This window comes from Pongo abelii, chromosome 1 (genome assembly GCF_028885655.2).
Source record: "Pongo abelii isolate AG06213 chromosome 1, NHGRI_mPonAbe1-v2.0_pri, whole genome shotgun sequence".
Lineage (NCBI taxonomy): Eukaryota > Metazoa > Chordata > Mammalia > Primates > Hominidae > Pongo > Pongo abelii.
The window spans coordinates 64,654,602-64,681,993 of record NC_071985.2 but is presented as its reverse complement, the minus strand read 5'-3'; the positions used below and the strand labels follow the sequence as shown (position 1 = coordinate 64,681,993).

General features: G+C 38.6%; 2 protein-coding genes and 1 pseudogene across 23 annotated transcripts in view; 1 reads left to right on the top strand and 2 right to left on the bottom strand.

Moving 5' to 3' along the window:
• TRMT1L (tRNA methyltransferase 1 like) overlaps positions 1-8,773 on the bottom strand; it is a gene marked incomplete at its 5' end in the record, with an annotated part of 38,635 nt that extends 29,862 nt beyond the window's left edge. The window contains 3 exon segments of the mRNA NM_001133219.1: positions 2,240-2,353; positions 3,682-3,792; positions 8,298-8,773. Of these exon segments, the coding sequence (NP_001126691.1) occupies positions 2,240-2,353; positions 3,682-3,792; positions 8,298-8,532 (460 nt within the window).
• Positions 8,774-8,996: 223 nt separating this feature from the next.
• The window catches only part of SWT1 (SWT1 RNA endoribonuclease homolog), a 130,685-nt gene continuing 112,289 nt past the window's right edge, over positions 8,997-27,392 (top strand). For 8 of the 22 annotated variants that reach the window (XR_010137494.1, XR_010137492.1, XR_010137491.1 and 5 more), the window contains exons 1-5: positions 9,075-9,138; positions 12,642-12,734; positions 18,392-18,472; positions 20,134-20,192; positions 26,151-26,892. Coding sequence is in view for 16 of the 22 variants with exons in the window: in XM_054550282.1 (XP_054406257.1) it covers positions 12,651-12,734; positions 18,392-18,472; positions 20,134-20,192; positions 26,151-26,892 (966 nt within the window). In the remaining 6 variants the exon portion in view is untranslated. Of the gene's footprint in view, positions 9,139-9,342; positions 9,691-12,641; positions 12,735-18,391; positions 18,473-20,133; positions 20,193-26,150; positions 26,893-27,392 lie in introns of those variants that run through there. The other 14 variants (XR_010137497.1, XR_010137495.1, XM_063716766.1 and 11 more) reach the window with 10 other exon arrangements.
• Positions 23,132-23,506, bottom strand: LOC100440142 (large ribosomal subunit protein eL22-like; annotated as a pseudogene).

Genomic DNA, 27,392 nt, shown 5'->3' with positions numbered 1-27,392 from the left:
ACGGCTTTAAATACCATGTGTCTTCTGACAACTCCCAAATGCATATCTTTAGCCCCACATTCTTCCTGAACTCCAGATTCATATAACCTATGGGCTACTTGACATCTCCACTTAGATGCATCTCACCCTTTAAATGCCCAAATTTCTAGTTCTGGCCTTCTTTCCCACACTTGGTCCTAATGCACTGTTCTCCAGCTCAGTAAAGGCCAACTCCATTTCTCTACTTGCTCAAGTCCCAAACCCAAGCATTCTTGGCTCTTTCTCTCACACCTCACATCCATTCCTTCAGCAGATCTGGTTGCTTCTACCTTCAATTATACGTCAACTACTTTGAAACCTGCTCACTGAGACAAAAACTATCATATCTTCACCATCTACCAGATCAATACCATGTGAAAGAACCCAATAGCCTAATGTACATGACAGAACCACATCCATGAGTAAGTAAAGAAATATCACAAGAAAATATTTAAGAAAAGAGAATAACTTGGAGGGAGACCAAACCTAAAGGCTAAACAATGACCTAAGTAAAGAATATGAAAGAGATCCTTTTAATTGAAATGAGACCTTTATTTTCATAAGAAGTCATATGGTTTATCATACATTCTTATACAGAACTAAACTTAAAAGACAGGATGGTCCTTAAATTAGCATCTAATTTCTCTTTCCCTAAATAACTAGTGATAATCTTTTTAGCAGTACTACTAAGAAAATAGTTCCAGCATAGTTCCAACATCTTTTCTGGGTGTCTCTTACTAGCTGCTTTATCAACACTGGTTGACACTCCAACCATATTTTACAATTTCTGTGCTCACATAATCATATACAAATATAAATGTACATATGTTTAAGATTGATACTTAGGTTTCTTTTGAGGGTGGGACTTTTTGTTTTAACCAAATGGAATATTATAAAATCTTCCCTATCAATTGCTGTTTTCATTAGTAGTTGACCATGGAAATACTTCTAAGTTAGCTGGTACATATCTAATATACTCATTTCAATGGCTACATAATAATATTTCATGGTATGTATATACCATAATTTATTCAATCATCTCTTTTAATTCCAAGTTTTTGTTACTAAGTAAATATTGCAATGAATACTCTTGTACATTTATCTGTGCCTGTTGATTCTTTTACTTCTTTTTTTTTTTTTTTTGGTTTTGTTTTTTTTTGGTTTTGGTTTTTTTTTAAGAAACGGAGTCTCACTCTGTTGCCCAGGCTGTAATACAGTGGCACAATTATGGCACTGCAGCCTCAAGCTTCTGGACTCAAGCAGTCCTACCACCTGAGCCTCTCTAGCAGTTGCAACTACAAGCACAGGCCACCTCGCCTGGCTAATTTTTTCACTTTTTTATAGAGACAGGGTCTTACTATGTTGCTCAGGCTGGTCTTGAACTCATGGCCTCAAGTGATCTTCCCGCCTCAGCTTCCCAAAGTGCTGAGATTACAGGTATGAGCCACTGTGTCCAACCTCAATTCTTTTACTTCTAAGGCACTTCTAGGAGAGGAACTGTGTGGTGGATGGATATACGTATTTTTAATTTTAAAAGATGTTGTCAGATCTTTTCCCAAAAATGCTATAATAATTCATATAATTCACTTAGGAAGCCCTTTAACTTGAAAAGTTCTTGTTTTCTGTCCTTTGATTTTATTCTTTTCATGATGAGTCCTCTTGTTGAACTTATTCCCTCAAATTGTGTCATTTTTATCATGATTATAACTGAAATATTTGTTTCTGTTTCCATTTATCTGAAGTAGAAAATGGCTATGATTTCTGAATTATCTTGTATCCCACCACCATTCTGAATTCTCTTAACTCTAGTAGTTTTTTTAAGCCATCAGCAAAAAGAGATATTATCTTGTATTTTCCAATATTCATACAAATTATTTTATTTTCTTATTTTACTACATGTACTATACCTTCCAAAATATGTGTAAAATAAAAGGAAAACTTATTAAAACATTGTTCAAGAAGCAAAATGGACTCCCAGGGTCAGAGTACTCAGTATACAACAGATGCATAATAAATGTTTGCTGAACTAAACTGTGTCATATAGAGCTCTACTGCCTATAAAGCTATATGGTGTTTTATTAAATACATTAGAAATGAGGGCATTAAACCCCTCACATTTTAAACTGAAAATATTTGATTATATTCATGATAAAATGCCAAAACTGGTAATAAATGTTGAATTTCATATATATTACTTCTTTGCAAGCACAAAAATACTAACCTTCAAATTCAACTGAGACTTTCCAGTGTAAATTCTGGAGGTGACGACGAAGCTTATGGCTATTACAAGCTCTGAATTTTTCCTTAGGGCACAATGGACAAGCCTGTCTGTTGCCTTAAAAAGAAAAAAGAATCAATAAACCACAGAATATTCTAGTTATTAATGCCTGGATTCAGCTACAAAGAGGTTAACGGGGGCTCCCCCTCCTACTTCTTAAAGTCTTTCTTAACTTTAGGGAGAAGTCAGTATTCTTGACCCAGGAGATAGTTAACAGTAATTGTTGTAGCACATGATCAGTGATTGTCTTTTCACCCTAAAATTTTCCTCTCTGTAGCTAGCTCATGCATTTGTTGTTACTGGGAACAAAGGTTGAAGAAGTGATAAACTGTATGATATCCTTCCGGCCAAATTTTCTGCCACTGAGAGCATACTCTGTATTTTGGACAGCTGAAAGGACAGCAGTTACACTCCCAAAAGGACAGGGATTAGACAAAGAGCAAAAGTATGTGCTGTGGTATTCCTCTACTAAACTGGAAACAACAAAAACAGTTAATATGTGGAGTTAGAAAAATGGAAGAAGGAAGTGGAAGGAATAGATGGGATTTGATATAACCGCTGTTCTGAGACTGGGCGCATAGTTACAGCCACCATATCCATTACTGAATTTACAAGTTCTGCCTTCTTTATTAACATAGTCTCAAAAAGATTATGTATCATCAAAATGTCTTATTTAATTAGAAATATAATGTATCTCAAATAAAAACTTTGATAGATGAAAGAATTAAATTTCAAATTCAGGTTTAAAGCAATAAAATATACAGCAAGAATCGTTAATAACTCATTTAGTAATTTTTTTCTTTTTTCTCTTATACCTACATACCTGTCAGCTCATATTAATAATTTTTAACCCAACAAATATCTTTCATATATAGTACAATAGAGTATAGGTACAATTTTTATTTTTACACTGCCTACTTCAAAAAAACCACGCAGTCAGTGATCTTGAGGATACAAACCAAACACTAAGGAGAGTAGAGCAGCAAGAGAGCAGTGTGGGGCATTGATAACATGGAACTCTCATACCAGCCCTAAATTGCCTATTTTGGGACTTCACTTACCTGACAGAATATTAACCTCTTAAGACACTGTTTTTTGGGACCTCTGTTACTTGTAGCCAAATGCCATTCCTAACTTGCCGAATAGACAGCCCCTAGACATCTGTGAAATTGTAATTTTCTTGAGGAGTTGTAAAATAACTTATTTCCATAGCAACTTTGCACATAAGCGGTTGCCAATTTCCTGAATAAAATACTGTATTTTACCACTGTTCTAGTTCAGTAACAATAAACAAGTCTACTCTTACCAAACTTATTTTTGTGAATTGAAAGATGATAAATTATTAGAAACTAAGGAAAAAAAAAAAACCCCAATCATGGAAATACCTGCATCAAGATTATCTGAGTTCAATGAGCTGGCAGAGTCAAAATTTCCTTCAGTTACAAAAGCTAACTTCTCTAGATCAGCAAGCTGCCTTTGAATTGAGATGTGTCTCTCTGAAAAAAAAAAAAAAAATTGAGAAGATTATGCTTTAAGTTTGTATTCTAGTTCCATTTTTATTGATCACATCGTATAGAAGTTTATTTCCTATAACACAGTGTTATGTACCTAGATGGGGAATACTGCCACAACTCGGCTTATAAAATAACAAGTGTGCTTTAGAATGAAAAGTTGGGGGGAGACCCCACTGTATAAATTTAGTTTTAAAGTTTTATCTAATTAGTCAAAATAATTCTATGAAAAATGTTTCTGTCCTATACAAAATACTGAAGGAAACGTAAGTCATGTTTTCTATCTTCAAAGAACTTTCAATCAGGTGGGAGAAGGCAATATGTCAACTTCTAACTATCATATGAGATAGGATGAAATGAACACTATTAAGTAGAGATTTGCTAACTGGCCTCATGAACTGAAGTAACCTCATGAACAAATGCATGTGGTACAAAACATACAACCATGCCACCCCACCCTTGGCTGGAATGTGGTATGTTTGGGGGGATGGAGTCAGTAGAAATATGTGCAGCCAAAGATGCAGTACAGACCAAGGAAAACATAAATTCTATGCAAGTTAGTTTGAACTTTATTCTTCAGGTAATGATAAGTCTCTGCAGGTTTTTGAGGAAGTGAATTATATGATCTGAATGAGTTTCAGGAGGCTGTCTCTGCCAGTAATACCAAAGATCAGTAACAGAGAAAATTAGCAATGGGAAGGGACAGAATAGAAGGTAAAAAAAATAAGCAACAGAACTTGGGATATGAGAAGTAAAGGTGAAGGATAAAATCAAAGATGATTCTAAGGTTTTGAGTTTATGTGGTTGAGAATAATGGTATATTAAGCAAACAAGATAGAAGAAACTCTTTTGGCAGAAAGGAAGGGGAAAAGAGAAAGGAAAATTTAGTTTTTGACATGGTGTGTTTGATGTACTACTGGTACAGTATTCCAGCAATAATGTACAATAGGCAGCTGGCAATTTGTTTTTGGAGCTCAGGAGGGATTCTAGAGATACAAATCGTAAGTAACACGTTAGGTGAAACTATAAGAATAAATAAGAAAGCCTAAGAAAAAAAGTGTGAAAAATAAGAGAAAAAGCCAAGACCCAGTCTTACCTAGTTATGACTGATTTCAAACAACTAACTAGGCTATGTAAAATTAATTTTAAAATGTGATTTATATTTTAATTCTAATGCATTTCAAATTTCTCAATCATTACATATCTGTCCCACTAATGCATTTTCAGGTTTCTCAAGCATTACACACTCTTCAAATTAAATTAAATTTGGAAATACATGAATAAGTCTAAAATAAGTTTAACATGTTCTGACTGGGGTGGGTGGGTAGGGGATATATTCCCTACCTGTTGCTGAACCCGCTACTGATTATTATAGATAGATATAATCTGGTAGTGAGGTATGAGAGATGTAGATATTTATAAGAAAAATTAAGTAGAAAGAATCAGGAAGGTAGATTCAGAAAAAATAAATGGTAAGGGGAATCAAGGTAATGCAGAAGCCAAGGGAGAAGAGTCTATAAATGCAAAACGTTCAACACTGAATATCACAAACAGTTACAGACATCAAGAAAGCATGTCTGGTGACCTTTAAGAAAACAGGTTCAGGGAGGTGTTTCAGAGTAGAAACAGAATTGGAAGGGGAAAGGAAATACAGAAAATTAGGTTTTTCTTTTTTTGAGAAGTTTGATGGTATAAAAAAGGAAATGAATCAGACTGTAACTTGCTTTTTTTAAGTATGGGAAACCTGAATATACGTGCATTCCAAGGGAAAGGAACAATTACAAAGTGCAGACTGAATATATATTAAGATTAGGAGAAATTGATACGTAAAGAGCCCAAGGAGACAGGAGATGGTGGGATAAACCACGGGGCCCTCTAATATTACGTCATTAGGTTACACAATTTAAAACCTTGAGACTTTAAAATTCAATTCTTCATATTAGCACCTTCTTGACTACTCCTCTCCGAGCTTCACTATCAGTTCATTTGTTTACCCATTTGTATAATTTGTGTCCTTGTTCACTTTCCCCACAAATAATCAACAGAAGACAAGGCCTATTTCTTGTTCATCTTTCTGATGGCTAAGTGCCTAATGCAGTAACTTGCAGATAGGAGGCACTAAAGTTTGTTAAACAAGAAGTTAAAAAAATTGTTAGACTTTTTGGATGCAGTAGCACACTGTGTCAATAATTTTGGAATCCAATTCAGCACTATCAGACATTCCTGCTCAAATTTATTAAAAGGTAATTTTTCATATTATTATTATTTAGAGATGGGTCTTGCTCTGTCACCCAGCCTCCATGGAATGTAGTGGCTCAATCATAGCTCACTGCAGCCTCAAACTCCTGAGCTCAAGCAATCCTCCTGCCTCAGCCTCCTGAGTAGCTGGGAGTATAGGCTGGTGCCTGGTTATTCACCTTATTTTTAAAGGAGCAACAAACAATATTGGTTAATTTCCTATATCAGATACTGGTCAAATGAGTTATAATGAGATATAATTTCTATAAACAGGTAAAAACTTATTCCAGAAATGAATCCATGTGTACAAACTAACCTATCTAATTTGTAACCATAAAGGCTTTTGGTTCCAGAGTTCAAAGATCTGTGTATGTAAAACAAGATAAACAGCAATCAATAAAGACGTGCCTATTGAAATTATTCTATTAAATAGCACAAAATAAAAGAAAGGAGCTTGGTTAAGTTAGAAAACTAAAAATCCTGTGGTCTACTACTGAAGAAACAAAGATCTGTCTAAAAATGCATGATATGCCTACAAACATCTCTGAAATCACCTTCTGGTTTAAGATAGTGCGTATCAGACAATCTGTATGCAAAATACTCAATCTGCTTTTTGTAACACACTATTAATCCAGAAGTCAACAGGCAAACTTCTTGTTAAATCAGATGTCTCCAAGATGCTAGGAGGGTCTTTTACAACTTATTCTATTACTTTTTCCTCAATTTTCAATTCTATTTCAGATAGGCTATCTTCATCTTACCTAGTTATGACTGATTTCAAAGGACTAACTAGATCAACTAAAAATAATGTTTAAAATGTGATTAATATATGTATTGGTTCTAATGCATTTCAGACTTCTCAATCATTACATATTTGTCCTACTAATGCATTTTCAGTTTCCCATATAGTATACATTTTTCAAATTACATATTTGTAAATTTTGGAATATACAGATAAGTCTTTTCTATGTTTAACATATTTTTGATGGTGAGGAGGTAGAGAATGCATGCATTTCCTAAAGCTGCTGAACCACTTCTGACTAATATAAACAAATACAACTTGGAAGTGAGGTAGGAGGCTACTTAGGACGGTGGAACCCTCTCAGCTCCCCATGCCTCCCCCATCCCTACCCACTGTAGTTAAAGAAACAACTGGCCTTATTTTGTACCTACAAGCTCTGATCTTATATGAGAAGAGGCTTACCTGAAGCATCCTGACTTTTGTCTTTCCTGTGATTAGCCCTACTCTGAAATCTACAACAATTTGTATGTTGTTTCAAAACTGCAAAATAATCCTATCTATAACTATCTAACGTTTTATAAATATTTAACTCAAAACTGGCCTAGAAGTAGGAAAAATAATGAATTAAAGACTATTTTAAGTTCCAATTCAGAAAGCACATAAAGGTCAATTTATGACCACAAACTAAATGTTAAAAGAACTTAAATTATGTCTTTCTTAGACCTTACATTTTAAAATGTTAGAAGATCCTTAAGAAAGTGTTACTCATCAGTCTTTTAAATTCCTGTATGGTCCAATAAACCACCACTTAGAAAACATGCAGGCACATTCAGAAGCACAATAATATGGGCCATTAATTCTCAACAGTCTATTTCTGATGGAATGGAGTACAAAACTCAATTGGTATTTATGTATGGGGGAAAACATCCATAAATTTAGTCGATTCTTTCCTAAACTACTACTCAGCCTCAAAATCTCTTCGGAATCAAGCTGTTAGTGGGGGAAAAGACAACTGAAATGAGAAAAACTCATCTCCTTGTGGCTGTCGAAGCAGAAAAGCTGGTTGACAGCAATGGTTTAGAAATGTTGGCAGCTAGGATCTACTACCGTAAACAGGTTGCCTCGGTTACTATGTCACATTTGAAAGAACTTAGTTAACCATGGCAGACTGGACTGCGGGAAACTACCAAATTATGTGTAACTTCCTATTTTTGTACCTTGAAAAGATTCCCTTTTAAGAAAAAGCCCTTAACCTCATTATTTCCTTCTATTTGCAGCATTCCTGACCTCCACATATCTCTCACCGTGACATCCCCGAGGCTTATGAAGATGCCGTCTCCCATTCTGTACCCCTGCTTTAGCCGCTACACGGGCCCCTCTTTCCTCCCCACCATTTTCCTCATCCTGCCTTGCCCCATAAAAACCATCCCGGTGAAGGGCCTCCCCTACTTCCCAGCAAGGCGCACTTTCTCTCTTCTGCGGCAGAAAGATCTGGGCCTCCTGCACTTACTGCTTTTAGCCTCCTCAGGGGCAGAGGCTAGGGACGGGGACAGGGCCGGAGCCTGGGCCAGGGCAGGGGCTGGGGCTGGAGCCGAGGCCGGAGTCGGAGCCGAGTCCAGAGCCGAATCCGGGGCCGGAGCTGGGACCCCAGCCGAGTCCCGGGCCGGGGTCGGGACCTGGACCTGGGCCACCTCCACCTCCTCTTTCTCCAGGGGCAGCAGCTCCTCCTCCGCCATATTCTCCATAGTTACCGCCTCCGTGCCAAGCCCGCCCGGGGACCCGGAGTGGCGCTCACGGCGGGGTCAGAGAACTGACGTGAATGCCCACAGGGCTGGATCCAAGGAGTGGGGAAGCAAGTGGGGAGGGCGGGATGCGTGCAACAGACAAAAGATGAAGAACCAGTGACCAAATCCTGTTAGTAGAAAACAGAAAGCCAGAGGCAGCGATTCCAGATGCCCGTCCGCTTCCCTTTCCCCGAGGCGTTACGACGCCACCACAAACTGCGCAGAAGCATACTGGGGACGGCGTCCAATTGGGTAAGAGGGTTTGGTTTCTACGGTGCGTCTCCGGCCCACCGGGCAACCACCAAACCGAACAAAGACTACAGCACCCACACTACACTGCGCAGTCTGGGGGCGGGGCCGGAGTTCAAGCTTTGGAGGAAGTAAATGCAAATGCAAGCAAACGCTGCGGAGTGGTGGGTAGGCAGTCTGGATCCGGGCGCAGAACTACGTTTCCCAGCGGGCGTACAGTTGGTGGGGCGGGGTGTGTGTGTGTTGCGGGGGGGTGGGGGCGGTCCCTCTCCTTTGGCCTGGGGCTCCGGAGTCGCCACTGCCACCGGCGCTGGTAAGGTAGGAACTGCGGGGTGCGTTGACGTTTTGCTGGGCAGGTTTCCCCTCGTCCCCCGCCCCAAGTATCCTGGCGGGCGGGCTGCCGGCCGGACTGGGGACTCAGGAGTCACCCGGACCTGGGCGGGGCGACTCTGTGGGCGGATCCGGGGACGAGCCTGCTCCGTGGAGGGTGTGGTTCTGGCCCGGCTTGCCTCCGGGGCTGCCCCTTGCCAGGTGCTGGGGTCTGGTCGGTTCGTGCGGAGCCCGCGGGCCGCGGCGGTTTACTAGCAGCTGAGGAGCTTGCCTGTTCATCCAGCTGACTTGGAATTAGGGTCTGTTGATTTCGCACCCTCACCTACACCGTGACCCGAACGCTCTTTTTCTTTGTTTTTATTTTTGCTTTAGTCTTCATGTTGCCAGTATCAGCAGTTCTGCGGTGTGGCTAGTGGATAGAAATTAGTTGTTTTGCTCTATTGTGCCTTGTTTTCAGGCTTTTAATAACCAGAGCTCTGAGTGGGTAGAGCTTCGGGTCATTTGATTTTGATGCGTTTCAGATCCCCAAAACATATGCTAGTAAGTCCCCTGTCCCCCATACTTCTCTCTCCTTCACTCTTAGTGCCTACTTGACATTCGAGCCTCTCTTGTTTCTTTCTTCTGCCCCCTGTGATAAATCCACTGGGACAGAAAGGAGAAAAACGTGAACTTTCTGGCTGCCCTGCTTGGGCTTGGTCCGAACCTTCTAGGCAGCAGGGCAGGAGAGGGAAGCCCAATTTAGTCTCAAGAACAAGATGCGCGCTTCCAGTTAGCTTTTCTTAATTAAGTTGATAAACGCCAATCTTCGTGGTCTATTTGTTTCCTACTTGTTTCAGAACCCCGGGGAAGAGATAGCATGATTATTTGGCACTTTGAAGCACTAACTGGAAATTAACTCCTCCCCCTATAGTTAAGAAGTATATGTCTGGAGGGGTGTGTGTGTGTGTTTAACCTCTCCCCAGTTTAATGGGAACAGATTATCCCTGTGGAGCTTCTGTGAGTTATAGTCCTAAATCCCTTTTAGTGATCGTCCCGCACAGCTTTTATCTAGTATTCCTGAGTGTATAGTTGACTCATGGCTCAACAGTCAATTAAAAATGGGATAACACTGACTATAACTTATAGAAATGCTAACTATATCTGTGCATCATCCAATAATTCTTGTTCTCATTTCTTTTTTTTTTTTTTACTGTCGTTCATGATGATTTTTTATTTCTAAATGACTAGATGGTTAACTGAAAGCTAGATTCAGTATGTTAATGTCATTTAACACCAACTGGAAACCAGATTAAAAGGGTCAGATTTTAGTATCTGGATTCTGTGGGAATTTTTGTAAGAATTTCTAAGCATGGTCTCTGCTTGTAAGACATCCTGAAGAAGGAATCGTCAATGTTTGAAGAATTAAAGAAATAATGTTATTCATCTATTGCTGCTGCATAAGTTATACCAAAACATAGTAGCTTAAAACAACAATAAACATTTATTACTCCACAGTTTCTGTGGATCAGGAACTCAGAAATGACTTTCTGGGTTGATCTGGCTTTGGGTCTTGTGAGGTTGCAGTGAAGATATGTGCCAGGGCTGCTGTCATGTCACTTGATTAGGGGTGCAGGATCATCAGCTTCAAAGGTAACGCACTCACATGCCTGGCTGTTAGTTGGTTCTGGTTGTTGGCAAGATGCCAGTAGTTCTTCCCTTGTGAGCCTTTCCATGGGCTGTTTTGAGTGTCCTCATGACACTCTGGCTTTCCCTAGAGAGAGCAGTCCAAGACAGAACAAGGCAGAAGTCATGATATCTTATATGATTTAGCCACATACCACTATGTAGCAATATCTTATTGGTTACACAGGTCAGCCCTATTCATTGTGGTAGCAGATTACATTAAGTGTGTGATTACCAAGCATCAGGAATCATCAGGAGCCATCTTGAAGACTGGCCAGCACATGAAGTGTCCCCTCATTTATGTTTTGATTTGCGTAAAATCAATAGGAATTTCACACTAGTATGAATATAAAACATTTGTCCGAATAAACATAAACATAAGTGTTTTTCTGGGATAGTCCACAATACTGTCATCCACTAACAGTATTGACTTGGTCCACAGCAGGGCTGGAAAAGTGAGACTGGGATGGGAGGTGGACAGAGGAACTACAGTGAGTGAATTGGAAGTGGTTCAGAATGAAAGAGTTAATATTCCACAGAAGAAGAATTCACTCATTTATTCACTCAGTAGGCATTTATGAGCACCTAAGTTTTTAATACAGCATACTCAAGGAGCTCAGTGTCTAGTAGAAAGACAACCATACGAGCAAGTATGTATGTAGACATTACTGTATACCAACCTATGCAAGATATATATGTGTATATATATATATATATATTAATTTTTTTTTATTTTTGAGATGGAGTTTCGCACTTGTCACCCAGGCTGAAGTGCAGTGGTGTGATCTTGACTCACTACAACCTCTGCCTCCCAGGTTCAAGCGATTCACCTCCTTCAGCCTCCTGAGTAGCTGGGATTACAGGCATGCACCACCACACCTGGCTAATTTTGTATTTTTAGTAGAGATGAGGTTTCATGATGTTGGCCATGCTGGTCTTGAACTCCTGACCTCAGGTGATCCGCCTGTTTCGGCCTCCCAAAGTATTGGGATTACAGTGAGCCATGGTGCCCAGCCGCAAGATATATTTTACATCCATTGTTTGAGTACCTCAAAAACCCTGTGGGATGGGTTATCTATTTTACGAGTAATGACACGAAGACTTAAAAAAAGCATGTGATTTGCCAAAGTCTTGTTCAATGAATGACTGAAGGTGTTTTGGGAAAATGAAACTTATGACTAATTGGCTTTGAAGTGTGGGTGGTGAAGAATATAGCAGTCCTGGAGGCAGTTGAAAATGGTGATCTGATGCTTAAGTGAGAAGTCAGGGATCAAGGCATGGTTTGAGACTCATTCCTGGAAAGGTAATAGATGAAGCTGAAGGAGAGGAGTGGGTAATTTTGAAGGAGAATGTAAGTGAAGAAAAGTGGAATAATGAGAGAATCTTGTCATCTTGGGAATGGTTAAAAAATAGTAATCATAGTGCTGGGAGTGGTGACTCACACCTGTAATCCCAGCACTTTGGGTGGCGGGCGGATAACAAGGTCGGGAGGTCGAGACGAGCCTGACCAACATGGTGAAACCCTGTCTCTACTAAAAATACAAAAATTAGCCAGGCATGGTGGCACATGCCTATAATCTCAGCTGCTCAGGAGGCTGAGGCAGGAGAATTGCTTGAACCCGGTAGGCAGAGGTTGCAGTGAGCTGAGATCATCCCACTGCCCTCCAGCCTGAGCGACAGAGCAAGACTCCATCTCAAAAAAAAAAATAAAATAAAATAAAAAGTGATCATATTGTAAAACTCCAATCTTTATATAACTGAAAGAAGACAAATTTTTATTTTCTTTTTTATTGCAAAAAAAAATCCCATATTTTTAATGTTTATGTTAGCTTTTCAGGATGTCCAGCAAAGAATCCTGTGGGAAAAAAGAGACATCTCAGAGGAAAGACACCACCACCTCATCACCCAATTTTGGTGAAAAAGTAAGAATTTTGATTTACTGACCTAGAGATACATTTCCATTTATTTTTGTTTAATGAAAAAAAAATACACCTTACTATTATAATGATTTATGTAAATATTTTGTTCTGCCCAGCTGATCCAGGAAAAGTCATTTGCTTTTCCGGTTTTTTACTTGCATTGTTTTATTTATTCCTCACAACTGTGTGAGGTGGGTACTATTATTCCAATTACACAGATGAAGAAACTGAGGCTTAGAGAGTAGTTTTGTAGAGGTAAGTAATTGGCTTAGGTATTCCTGACTTGAATTCTAAGCCCCCTAAATCCCCTCATTATTAGCAATAACTCAACATTGAACCATTTTCCATGTTTTCTCCTTTTTCAGTTTCCTCAATGTTGGCTAGGATTGCATTCTCATCAGTCAGAATGGCCAGCGCTATGTGGCTGAGGCTAATAGTAGGGAAGACATACTTACCATGTCTTTCTCTGTTCTCTCAGACACTACCTTAAGAACTGTTTTGGGGCTGAGTGTGGTGAATCATACCTGTAATCTTGGCACTTTGGGAGGCCGAGGCAGGAGGATCACTTGAGCCCAGGAGTTTAAGACCAGCCTAGGCAACATGGTGAGACCCTGTCTCTACAAAAAAAAAAAAAAGCCAGATGTGATGGTGTGCACCTGTGTTCTCAGCTACTCAGGAAGCTGAGGTGGGAGGAGAATCACTTGAGCCACGGAGACCAATGCTGAAGTGAGCTATGTTCGTAGCACTGCACTCCAGTCTGGCTGACAGAGTGAGATCCTGTCTCAAAAAAGAAAAAAAGAAGTAGTATTTTGGTAGATGAAATTTAGGTATCTCATTAATTGAGCTGGGTATTGTCTCCAGGAAGCAAAACTGCAAAACAAACAAAAAAACCACGTAATCAGTTTCATTATATACTCTCTGAATAGTATGGGTAGTTGATCATCAGTATTAGAGAGTGTTTATGCTGTGTTACTGTGCAAGATGAGAGACTAATCTGGCAAAGGTGAATATTCACAAAAGTGATTTCTGTGGTGGCAGGTTAGTTCAAAAGACTTTTTCATGACCTGGATGAAGTTCCAGACAGTGTACTTTTTGGTGTTTGTTCCTTGCTTACTTACTAACTTTCTGATTACAAATTTGGTCTCACAGGTATAGCAATAGTTGGAAAGGCAACACTGAAGCATGGCCATACAGTACTCTGTGTAATTTATATACTCTGCATCTCCATTTGCCATTATTAACTGGCATGCTGTTTGCAATTAACCCCTCATTCCCTCTTAAATCTACTTAAAACTACTAAACTAAAAAGGTTTAGTCAGACTTTTTCTTTCCATAACTCCTATAGCAGTGGTTTCTGTGTTGCTAAATCCATTGGTCATTTCTAAGACCTCATCTGACATGGCATATCAGCAGTATTTGACATAGCTGATTACACCTTCTCCTGGAAACACTTTCACGAAGCTTTTTGTTTTCCTCTGAGTCTGCTTGCTAGGGAATTCACCTAGCTTTAGAGATACCATATTCTCCTGATTTTCCTCCTTATTGGTGACTGCTTCTCAGTGTCCTTTGCTAGTTCCTCCTCATCTTATAAAACTGTAATCTTTCAGGTACCCAGGCTTTGTTTTCCCAATTTAATAAATTGTGATTCCATTCTTTGACTTGCTTAGGCAAGTCAATCCTTGTGATCGTGCTCTACCTGCACCTATCAGCAAATTCTATCAGCTTTCTTTTTATAATGTATAGGCATACCTTGGAGATATTTTGGGTTCAGTTCCAGACCAGTGTAGTAAAGCAAATAGTGCAGTAAAGTGAGTCACATGAATTTTTTGTTTACCCAGTACATATAAAAATTACGTTTATACTATACTGTAGTCTATTAAGTGTACAATGGCATTATGTCTAAAAAATGTGCGTATGTTAATTTAAAAATACTATAGGCTCAGGCAGGAGGATCCCTTGAGCCCAGGAGTTTGAGGCTCAAGGGATCCTCCTGCCTGAGAATCGTGCGACTGCACATCAGCCTGAGCAGCAGAGCAAGACCCCATCTCTAAAAGTCGTAATAATAAATTTTAAAAATACTTCATTGCTAAAAAATGCTAAAGATCATTTGAGTCTTCAGTGAGTCATAATCTTTGCTGCTGGAGGAACTTGCCTTGATGTTGATGGCTGCTGACTGATCAGAGTGGTAATTACTGAAGGATGGAGTGCTGTGGCAGCGTCTTAAGACAGCAATGAAGTTTGCTACATTGACTCTCCTTTCACAAAAGATTGATCTCTGTAGCATGCAATTCAGTTTGATAACATTTTACAGCAGAACTTTCAAAATTGGAGTCAGTCTCTCAAACCCTATGTAATATTATTCTAAATCATTTGTTCTCATTTCAACAGTGTGCATGGCATCTTCACCAGGAGTAGAAATCAATCTCAAGAAACCGGTTTCATTGCTCATTTATAAGAAGCAACTCCTAATCCATGAAAGCTTTTTTTTTTTTTTTTTTTTTTTGAAACAGAGTCTCACTGTGTCTCCCAGGCTGGAGTACAATGGTGCGATCTTGGCCCACTGCAACCTCTGCCTCCTGGGTTCAGGCGATTTTCTTGCCTCAGCCTCCCAGGTAGATGGGACTACAGGCACCCGCCACCATGCCCAGCTAATGTTTTAATATTTTTAGTAGAGATGGGGTTTCACTGTGTTGGCCAGGCTGGTCTTGAACGCCTGACCTTGTGATCCGCCTACCTCGGCCTCCCAAAGTGCTGGGATTACAGGCGTGAGCCACAGCACCCAGCCCTCATTAAAGTTTTATCATGAGATAGTAGCAATTCAGGCACATTTTCAACCTCTACTTCAAATTCTAGTTCTCTTACAGTTATTTTCTCCACTGAAGTCTTGAACTGCTCAAAGTCATTCATGAGGTTTGGAATCAACTTTTCTAAACTCCTGTTAATGTTGATATTTTGACCTACTCCCACGAATCATGAGTGTTCTAAATGGCATCTAGAATGGGGAATCCTTTATAGAAGGTTTTCAATTTACTTTGCCCGGATCCATCAGAGGAATCACTGTCTATGGCAGCTATATAGCCTTACAATATGTATTTTTTAAATAATACAGTGTGAAAGTTAAAGTTAGACTCCTTGATCTATGGACTGCAGAATGGATGTTGCATTAGCAAGCATGAAAACAACATTCATCTCTTTGTACATCTCCATCAGAGCTCTTGGGTGACCAGGTGCATTACCAGTGAGCAGTAATATTTTGAAAGGAATCTTTTTTTTTTTTTTCTGAACAGTAGGTCTGAACAGTGAGCTTAAGATATTCAGTAAATCATGCTGTAAACACATGTGCTGTCATCCAGGCTTTGTTGTTTCATTTCTAGAGCACAGGCAGAGTAGATTTAACATCATTCTTAAGGTACCTAGGATTTTCTGAATGATAAGTAAGTATTGGCTTCAACTGAAAGTCACCAACTGCATTAGCCCCTAACCAGAGTCAGCCTTTCCTTTGAAGCCAGGCATTGACATCTCTCTGGCTATGAAAGTCCCAGATGGCATCATCTTTCAATATAAGACTGTTTGTCTATGTTGAAAATCTGTTGTTTAGTGTAGCAACTACCTTCATCAATGATCTCAGCTAGGTTTTCTGTATAACTTGCTGTAGCTTCTACATTAGCATTTGCTGTTTCACCTTGTACTTTTATGTTACAGAGATGGCTTCATTCCTTAAACCTCGTGAACCAACCTCTCTGCTAGCTTCCAACTTTTCTTCTGAAGCTTCCTCACATCTCTGAGCCTTCATAGAATTGAAGAGAGTTAGGGCCTAGCTCTGGATTAGGCTTTGGCTAAAGGGAATGTTGTGGCTGGTTTGATTTTCTATCCAAACCACTCAAAACTTGCCCAATATCAGTAATAGGGCTGTTTTGCTTTCTTATCATTTATCTGTTCGCTGGAGTAGTGCTTTTAATTTCCTTCAATAACTTTTCCTTTGCATTCATAACTTGTCTTAATTGTTTGGCACAGGACTAGCTTTCAGCCTGTGTTGGCTTTTGACATACCTTCCTCAGTAAGCGTAATCCTTTCTAGCTTTGATTTAAAGTGAGAGACTTATAATTCTTCCTTTCACTTGAACACTTAGATGTCATTGTTGGGTCTTTAATAGGCTTAATTTCAGTATTCTTTTGTCTCAGGGAATAGAGAGGCCTGAGGAGAGGGAGAGAGACTGGCGAATGGGTGATTGGTGAAACAGAACACACGCAACATTTATCAGTGAAGTTTGCTGTCTCATATGGGCAGTTTGTGGTGCCCCAAAGCAACTATAATAATAACATTAAAGATCATTTATCACAGGTCCCATAGCAATATAACAACAATGAAAACGTTTGAAATACTATGAGAATTACCAAAGTGTGACACAGAGACATGAAGTGAGCACATACTGTTGGAAAAATGGTGCTAATAGACTTGCGATAAACCTTCAATTTGTAAATAATGCAATTATCTATGAAGTACAATAAAGCAAGCCACAATAAAATGAGGTATACTGGTGTTCAGAGTCTGACTACCTCCTTTACTGCTATGTCCATGATCCAAGCACCTTGTTTTCCTAAATTATTATAATAGTTTCGAAAATAACCTCCCTACTTCTGCATTTGCTTCCTTGTAGTCTGTTCTCAACACACTAGCTAATGTGGTCCTATTAAAATATAAGTACAATCATGTTTTTCCTCTGCTAAATACTTTCCAGTGTTTTTCCACTTCATCCAGAATAAAAGCCAAAATCCTTACCAGGGTTGACAAAGCCACCTCCTCTCCCCATCTCATCCCTCTGACACTCTCCTGACATAATTTGCTTTTCTACTGCATGGCCTCTTTGCTGCTGTTCCAACAAGCCAGGCATGTTTCTGCCTCTGGGGCTTTGCCCTTGCTGGCATCCCCTTTGAGTTGAAAAACTCTTTCCCTCAATATTCTAATGGTTTGTTTCTTCACTTTATTTAGGTCTCCATTCAGATGTCAGCTCGTACGTGGGGTCTGACTACTCTTTAAAATGGCGAGTCTTCCCCACTGACTCCCAGCCCTTTCTGTTTCCTTTCTCTGCTTTACTGACTCCCAGCCCTTCCTGTTTTCTTTCTTTGCTTTATTTTTTTCCGTAGCATCATCTGACACACTAAATATATTACTTGTTTATTTGTAAATTCCTGTACTAGATTTTGACCTTCATGAAGAACTGTTATTATTTTTTCATTCCTCTCTCTCCACTGTCTAGAATGTCTTTGGTACATGGTAGGTACTTCAAACAAGTTTGTCCTAGGTTTGTTGGATTCAGAATCCAGTGAAAAATAAGTGGATGTGTGGTTTTGCATTGTAGAAGACTGACTCTCACCATGGCAGTGCCACCTCACAACAACCTTATCTGAGCTGTCAGCTGGCTTCCTGCTCTGACACCTATATCCCACCTCATCTCTATTTTGTGAGCATTTAGGGGTTCTGGCTTCTAATTGAATCCCCCTTCCTTTTACCAAAGTTTGTGTATCTGTAAACATTGTTCCCCACCAAAGTTCATTATTGAATGTAAATGTTGATTTGTAATACTAGTGATGAAATAGTTCTGTTTATACTGTGCTTTATTTTGTGCTTTTTAAAATTCATTTTCTTTATGGCATTCTTAGGACAGGAAAGAGAGAAAAACCTCAGCAAGTTCTACTAGTTCATCTTCTATAAGATCAGTTTCATCAGAAAAGAGAAAATTGGTGAGTGTTTAGATATCATAACTAACTAAAAGTTATTTATGCTAAAGTTTTAATCAACAGTGTTTGTGATATAAATTCCTCCTATACTTTTTGATAGCCAATAGAAAGTCAGTGTTGTTTTCTTTCTTCTACTCACCAAACCGTTTATCAACTTTTGTTATTTCTTATACTGTTAGGCCCTACCATGTGGGATTAGACAACATGGCTATAAATTTAGACAGTTTTTAAGTCCTCTCACATATATATGGTTATGTATATATATATTTTTTGAGACAGAGTCTTACTCTGTTGCCTCAGGCTGGAGTGCAGTGGTGCCACCTCGGCTCACTGCAACCTCTACCTCCTGTGTTCAAGTGATTCTCCTGCTTCAGGCTCCTTAGTAGCTGGGATTACAGGCGTGCACCACGAGGCTCAGCTAATTTTTGTATTTTTAGTAGAGAAAGGGTTTTACCTTGTTGGCCAGGATGGTCTCAAACTCCTGACCTCAAGTGATCTGCCCCTCTCAGCCTCTCAGAGGTTATATTTGTCTCTTTGAGGTAGCCAAGGCAGATACATTGTTTGCATTTTCAGATTCAGAAATTGAAGTCTAGAAGGTTAAGTAACTTTTCCAAGGCCACAAAACTGTGTACAGCAACAGAGCCAAGTCCAGAGTTCTTTCCACTGTCATACAAATAGAAACAGTGACAGCAGATTAAACACAATAAGCTAATCCATAGGTTAGTGCTAATGTACTTACCACATTCAAGTTGAAGTTATATACGTATCCAGGACAGCTACATAGTTGTGGTGGGTATAAGATAAGGTAGTGGAAGTTCCAGGGATGCAGAATTGTGTTTTAAGAATTTACTTGTTTTCATATAATTAAGCTGCGGTTTCTATTTATTTTTGCAATATTAACCTTCTTAAAACACCGATTTCATCCCATTTCTCCTCTGCTGAAAATCTTTACTCACTATTTGCCATTCAGGGCTCTCTCAAATTTGTTCATACCTTAACTATCCAGTTTTCTTTTTTTTGTTGTTTTCCCTTCTTCCTTGAAAGAGGCCTTCTTGCCTTTCGCTAGGCTGGTTTATTTTCTTTCTGCTGAATTTATACCAGTTATCCTCAGTTTCTCAGAATGCCTTCTTTTACCCGCCTTTCAAGCTTTATTATTTATTGTTATTTTGTCCACCTGTTTTCCTAGGTACCTTTCCTCTTTAGGTGGTTGATATTTTGAACTGTTTTAGCACTTTTTTGACTCTTCTGCTTTGACACTTAGTTACATCATTATAGTAGGTTATTTGTACATGTTCTACTTCTCTTGTCTTTATTATTTTATGTAAAACTATAAGCTCTAAGCTCTTTAGGACATGGATTATATTTTATGTCTCTCTTACCTTTCTTGTGCTTGGCCCAGTTTCCTCATAGTACGTAGAGAGATAGGATGGTAGCGTAGAGAGAGTCAGACAGATATATTTACAGATGACAGATGACTGCTCTGCTGTGGCCTCTGTTTGAGTTTTGTGAAACGGGGATGATGATAATATCCATCTCACCGGATTATTGGAAAGATCAAGTAAAAGTATTGTGTCAGCCTATTCACTATCATAAACTGTGGGAAAAAATATGTACCAGTGCACAATTTGTGTTTCCTAAGTGATAGACTTTTTTTTTAATTTTAGAAATCAGATCATACAGATGTTCTATACTATAATATAAAAAGAAGACAAGAACTGAAAAGGTAAATTTCTCCTCTTTCTTTTTACTATTTTGGTTTAGAGTTATGAGACTAAATACTTAGATTTAAAATTTTTAAAAATTTACTTTGAAGAGGACTGTTTTGCATGCAAATATCTCTAGCTATATCACTGATTATGATTATAGAACTTTCTTAATATTAACTATATATTTAAAAAAGTTGAGTGAAATAAAAATCTATGAAAACTATTGTGTAAATGACACTGAAATGTACATTTTAATCTCAAGTGATTTGATTTTGGCACATGATTGTAATATGCATAACTTCATTACATACATTAGTGAAGTAAGTTATGAGGCTAATTTAGAGATTTTGGATAAATCATTTTCATATATTACCCATGAAGAGAGTATGTATCTTATAGAATTGATATGGCTTTAAAACCGTGTTGATTAACCAGTATGTGGTTATAGCTAGAGAACTTGGGGAATGATGGTCGGAATAATGGAAATTATTATTCTTTAATTTCTGCACTTTTTGGATAAAAATTTCAGTGAAATTTTGGTGCAGAAAGTACTTCCTGCTAATGGGGATAAATAAGTATACAAAGTTATAACGTGTGATAAAACTTGGTAAGATCAAGGTTTCTCCAAAAATAAGAAGTTAAGGGAAAACAAGTAAGATGGCATTAAATATTATAAATAAAAGCTCTGCTTCCCAAACAATCTCAGTTAGTGTTTGCTAAAAACAAAAAACAAAACCAAAAAAATTCATCTCGCCTCTGTCTTTTCTTCAGTTTTTCTTCTGAATCATCTCCTGTTTTTTGGTGATACTTTGCTTCTGTGTTATTCTCTGTTGAAGTATATTCTTGCACTAATTTCATATTACGTTGACTATCCCTTGCTACATTTTTTGAACCATTTTAATGCCTTTTACACTGATATCTTTTTTTTTTTTTTAAATTTTAAGTTCTAAAACACTATTTGACTTTAAACTAGTTACCTTTTGTTTAAGGACACATTTTTTGGCCTTGATATTATATCAATATATACAAGAGGGTAAAATATAAAATGTTTTATAAAAATCTCCCTATTAATTCAACTCTAGAGAAGTTTCTGAAATTGGTGTGCAAACAGTGAAAGCCATAATACAGATGAAAAATTAGAGATAATTTTATCATCTGGAAAGGCGGTTACAGTGCACCATTACTGTAATTCCTGTTCCATGATTTGAATACATAGAAATGTATTAGCAATAAAAATATAAGCAAGAAGCTGGGCACAATGGGTCATACCTGTATTCCCAGCACTTTGGGAGGCCGAAGTGGGAGGAAGGCTTGAGGCCAGGAGTTTGAGACCAGCCTGGGCGATGTAGTGAGACCCCATCTCTACACACACAATTTTTTTTTCAGAACTTAAATGCTAACTTCAGCCCAGGATTAATTTTTTTTTTTTTACAGCTAAACTAAAAATTACTACATGGGAACATCAATGCAACACACAAGTAAAATTTGTAAACTCAAGGCACAAACTTATAGTTAATGAGTTAATGATCATGGTAAGGGACATTGCCAAAGAGCTATTGATGCCTCAGTGAAGTCTGAAAGAAACTGCCTTCTCCGAAGGCAGAGAAGAAATGTGCAAGCAATTCTGCTTCAAAGAAATTTGCACAGAAAGAGAAAATGCTAGAGCCGTTACCATAAGTGAAATTGCAAAGCCGCAGCATGTTCAACTCAACCCACAAAGCACCAAATGTTAAATTGGAGCCAAGGTAGAATTTGAACATTCAATTTTCAGCTTTGCAACTCTCAGAGCACAACAATTTCAGATGTGGAAACCAACTGTAGGCAAGCTCTTTTAAAAACATGAATTTTATACACCGTAAATTCTGAAACAGAGCAGACACTTCTGCGTTATTGTTCCAGTTTCTGAAGGGCACCACAAGGCATCAGGGTCTCTTTCAAAGTCACTCGCTGCAACAATTCTGTCTTCCTAACTTTGGTAGCCCCCTCTGGTGGTTCTCTAGCCTTTGTACGCACTGAGGCACACCACTGTTTGTACAATGACTTCTGACATTAAATCCACTCATGGCCTAAGTAGCATGAAGCAGCTGTTTCCTGTGCACCTCCTGTCTCCTTGGCATGGGAGGTTTCCCAGTCACTTCTTCGTGCCCCCATTCAGGAGAGCCTCCAGAGCTCTCGGCACGAAGGGCCCCTAACTCTGGGTCCCACACAGGAGGCCACATCTGGAAGCTCTATTCCTCTAGCTCCCTCTGCTGGAAAGCAAAGTGACAGTTTGTTGCAAAGACTTGTAGAAACAGATTATGTATAAACTCCTTCTTGTACACATTTACTTAATTTAGAACCTGGGACTTTTTACAGTTGCTGTCCAAACCTTTTATGGTGGGTGATGGACTATGCAGCAGTGCTGAAGGAGCACAGTTTCTTTATATAGGAAGAAAAGGATTAGTGTACATAAATGTGTACATCAAGACAAATTTATAATAAAAAAAAGAAAGATGAGGGCCCAGAAACCTGCATTTTATTGACACTGTCATTTTCCACAGGGAATCTTAGGCAGACATCACCTGTTTTCTTTTAAGTAATGAGAGAAGCCCACTTGTATTCCTGAATCATTTTTTGAGAAAAGCACCAGAGACGATTGACAGTCACACTTTTTAAAATAAAACAGTGACTACTTGCAGCCTACATCTCCCCACCCTCATCTACCTGCCCTATGGTTGTCAGTTCCCTTAAAGTCACTGTCTCCTTCTATTCTGGTATTACCATGATAATTGAAATTTTCAAACAAACAAAAAAAAGTCTAGTTACAAATGAGTGCATGGCATCCCAAATGAAGCCCTTTGACTGTGATTTCTAATTTTCTGTGCAATCCATACTGTACAGATACAAGGATGAACCACCATTTTGGTTCCCAAGTTTTATTCAAGAATTCATATAAAATATTCCACATAAATGAATTTTAATCCTCGTCTTCCTCCTCTTGTTTGTTCTGGTTAATTTGGAAGTAACGTAATTCATAACCCCTTTTGCTGTTAGCAGTTACGCACATCCAGTCACGTAGATTGTTCTTCAAATATTTCTTATTTCAAATACCTTTTGGGAAGAGGCATCTCGAAAGTCATGGTGATCTTGCCCTTGCTCCTTTTGATCACAACCCCTCCACTGACATTCCTAACTTTTCTGTTCACTTTGATCCTCTCTTGCAAAAACTGCTCAAAATTGGCAGCAACCATGATCCATCTTCTATGGGGTGGGTGCAATCAAGAGTGAACTTCAGAACCTGCTTCTTTTTTTTTTTGCCCCCCTTTACCACAAGGTTTTTCATGGGTGCCATGGTGGCAGTGAAGGCAGAAAGGGCATTTTTTTTTTTTTCTGTTGCCTAGGCTGGAGTGCAGTGGCACAGTCTCGGCTCACTGCAGCCTCCAACTCCTGGGCTCAAGTGATCCTCCCACTTCAGCCTCCCAAGTAGCTGGGACTACAGGCGCATGCCACCACTGCACTTCAGCCTCGGTGATAGATTGAGACTCTGTCAAACAAAGAAAGACATACCTAAGTTCATGCATGCATATATGATGAAAACTCAGGTGAAACTCCTATAAAAACTCTGTTTATGGTTTGCTCTTACATAATTAATTATTTGAGAAGTCACTTGTTAAATGTGTCTCTCTTGCTGGGCTGTAACCTAATTGAGGGTAAAGACTCTATCTGCTGTGTCCTCTACTGCCTCTTGGGTGCCTACCAGAGTGACGGCACTGAAAAGGCACACATTTACTGATATAAATTAATAGATTGTGTTTGACATTTTTCCCCTTTTTTTCTGACTACAAAGTAATATCTACTTTTATTAAGCAGGAAAATATAATTATCACCTCTAGCTATTGCTGTTTCTAACATTTTAGCACCTTTCTGGCCTTTTTACTATGCTTGTTTAAGATGTTGAGACCATATTATATGTACAGATTTGTATCCTGGTTGTTTTGGATTTTCAATGTGTTTTATGTCACTGAAGACTTTTCATAAACATCCTTTTAAAAAACTGTGATATTCCGTCATATGAATATGTCACTTTTTAAAGTCATTTCCAAAATTTTAGCAGTTACTTTGTACCTGATTGTTTTGCTATTATAAGTAATCCTGAATTAAATATCTTTTAATATATTTTTTCATTTCTGATTTTCTTCACCTTGGTATGTTTTCTAAAATGAGAATTTCAGATGTGAAAAAATGACCATTTTTAGAGTTTTTAATTTATATTCAGATTTCTTTGTGGGACTGTTATGTTGTTTTACATTTCTACCAGCAACATGTGAGAGTGTCCATTTTACAACCCCTTGCCAGTATTTGATGTTACTGTAAAATCTTTGCTAATTTGATAGAAGAAGATGGTATGGGCCAGCTGCGGTGGCTCACACCTGTAATCCCAGCACTTTGGGAGGCCGAGGTGGGCAGATCACGAGGTCAAATTGAGACCATCCTGGCCAACATGATGAAACCCTGTCTCTACTAAAATACAAAAAACTAGCTGGGCGTGATGGTGTGTGCCTGTAGTCCCAGCTACTTGGGAGGCTGAGGCAGGGGAATCACTTGAACCTGGGAGGCAGAGGTTGTGTTGAGCCGAGATTGTGCCACTGTACTCCAGCCTGGCGACAAAGTGAGACTCCATCTCAAAAAAAAAAAAAAAAAAAAAAGAAGAAAATGATATGTTATTGTTATTATTAGCATGTCTGTGATTACTAGAGAAGTCAAACTTTTTTTAAATGTTTATTAGCCATTTTCTTTTATTAATTTTCTGTTTATGCCCTATTCTAGAATCTTCGTAGTTTTTGATGAGCTTTTTATCTACTAAGGCTAGTAAGCTTATTAACATATTATTTTGCTAGAAGTTAATACATCTAACAAACACCATTTCCTAGTTCTTTAAATTTTTATTAATTTTTAATATGCTAAAGTTTTAAAGTAAGTAGTCACATATTATCAGTGTTATCCTTTGTTATTTCTCCCACTGTTTTTAAGTTTGGGAAGTTCTCTATTAAGAAATCAGGCTGGGCATAGTGGCTCATGCCTGTAGCCTCAGCACACTGGGGAGGTTAAGGTGGGCAGATCTCTTGAGCCCAGGAGTTCGACCAGCCTGGGCAACATGGCGAAACCCTGTCTTGCAAAAAAAAAAGAAAATACAAAAATTAGCCAGATGTGGTACTGTGCATCTGTAGTGCCAGCTACTCAGGAGGCTGAGGTAGGAGGATCTCTTGAGCCTGGTATGTTGAGTTTGGAGTGAGCCAAGATCGCGCCACTGCACTCCAGCCTGGGTGACAAAGTGAGGCGCTGTCTCAAAAAAAGAAAAAGAGAAATTGGATAGGCTGGGGTACAGTGGCTCACACCTGTAATCCCAGCACCTTGGGAGGCCGAGGCAAGTGGATCGCTTGAGCCCAGGAGTTTGAGACCAGCCTGGGCAACATAGCAAAACCTTGTCACTACAAAAAATTACAAAAATTAGCTAGGCATGATGGCATGCTCCTGTAGTCCCAGTTACGTGGTAGGAGGATTGCCAGAGCATGGGAGGTTGAAGCTGCAGTGAGCCATGTTTGCATCACTGCACTCTAGCCTAGGCAACAGAGTGAGAACCCGTCTCAAAAAACAAAATGGAATCACACATACGTTCTGTTTTTCTTCACTGGTTTTTAAGGGTTTAATATGAAGCACAAAATTATTATGATAATAATAATTATTTTACACTTAAGCATTTAGTCCATTTGGAATTTATGTTGTTACTATTTAAAGTTGTAATTTTTTTTCCAAATAGCAAACTAATTATTCTAACACCATTAAGTGAGTAATCCTTTCCACTTCATTCTTAATGTAGCTATTTCTACTTTTTATGAAGCTTAATGTCAGCCCAATTCTGTTATTCTAACTAAAATGATAGAGTGCAACATTATGTATAATTATAATGTAACCTAGGTTTCTGTGCTGTTTTACAGATTGAGTGTAGAAATTGACACTCTCAGAAGGAGACCAAAAATCAGTTCTTCATCCCAAAGACCTATTAAACTCAAAGAAGCATCATATTCAAATGATAATCAAATTATTTCGCAGAGTCCTTCTTCAAATGGAACTAAAAAAGACATACATAAATGTGTAGACTTTAAACCTAAAGATACCAAATTGACAAATGCTGGGAGCAAGCTTGACCATGGAATTAAAAGCCTTAGTAGTCCTAAGATTGCCAGTGATGTGAAACCTAAAGCCGAAGGCCAGGCAAGTGAAAACAAATGGTCTCATTTACTTGTTCAGAGAGAGAAGATGAAAGAACTCAAGAAAGAAAGAAACAGTAAATTTAGAGATAATTCTGAAAAATGTGTCTTAGAGAAATGGAAGAGAAATCAATTTTCTCAGGATTATAACTCCAACAAGATAATTAAGGAACCCTTGGGATCTAGAAGACAGAAGATCAGTTTCAAAATCCCTATAAAATCCCGTGACACCCTCCAGAAACTTGTAGAAGAAAATGTCTTCAACATAGATTCTAACAAGTCGAAGACTAAGCAGGAAGAAAGAGAATACCTGGAAAGCTCCCAGGTTTCGTTAAATGTGACTAGGCAGAAAACTGAACACTTACTTTCAGATTTCACATATAAGCGGACTGCTCATGAGTGGAAACGAAAACATCATTATGACCATGAAGAAAGTAATGATTCACATTCTAGTGAAAACCTAACCCAGGTAAGGTGGTAAAAAATGAAGAATATAGGTTTTAACAGAGTTTATTAATATAGTTAAGTTTTTTCCATATTTTTATATTTTTTTCTGTTTTTTTTTTTGTTGTTGTTTGTTTTTTGTTTTTGAGACAGGGTCTCACTCCGTTGCCCAAGCTGGAGTGCAGTGGCACGAACCTGGCTCACTGCAGCCTTGACCTCCTGGGTTCAAGCAGTCCTCCTGCCTCAGCCTCCCTAGTAGCTGGGACTGTAGGCACACATCACTGCACTGGGCTAACTTTGGTGTTTTTTGCAGAGATTAGGTTTCACCATGTTGCTTAGGCTGGTCTTGAACTCCTGGGCTGAAGCAGTTGAGCCCTGCTCAGCCTCCCAAACTTCAGGGATTACAGATGTGAGCCGCTGCACATGGCCTTTTTAGTTGTTTCTATTACTGATGATAATCATAGATGGCTGATTCAAATTTGTTCATGAAGATATATGTTTGTTTCTTTATTTTACTCTCTTTAA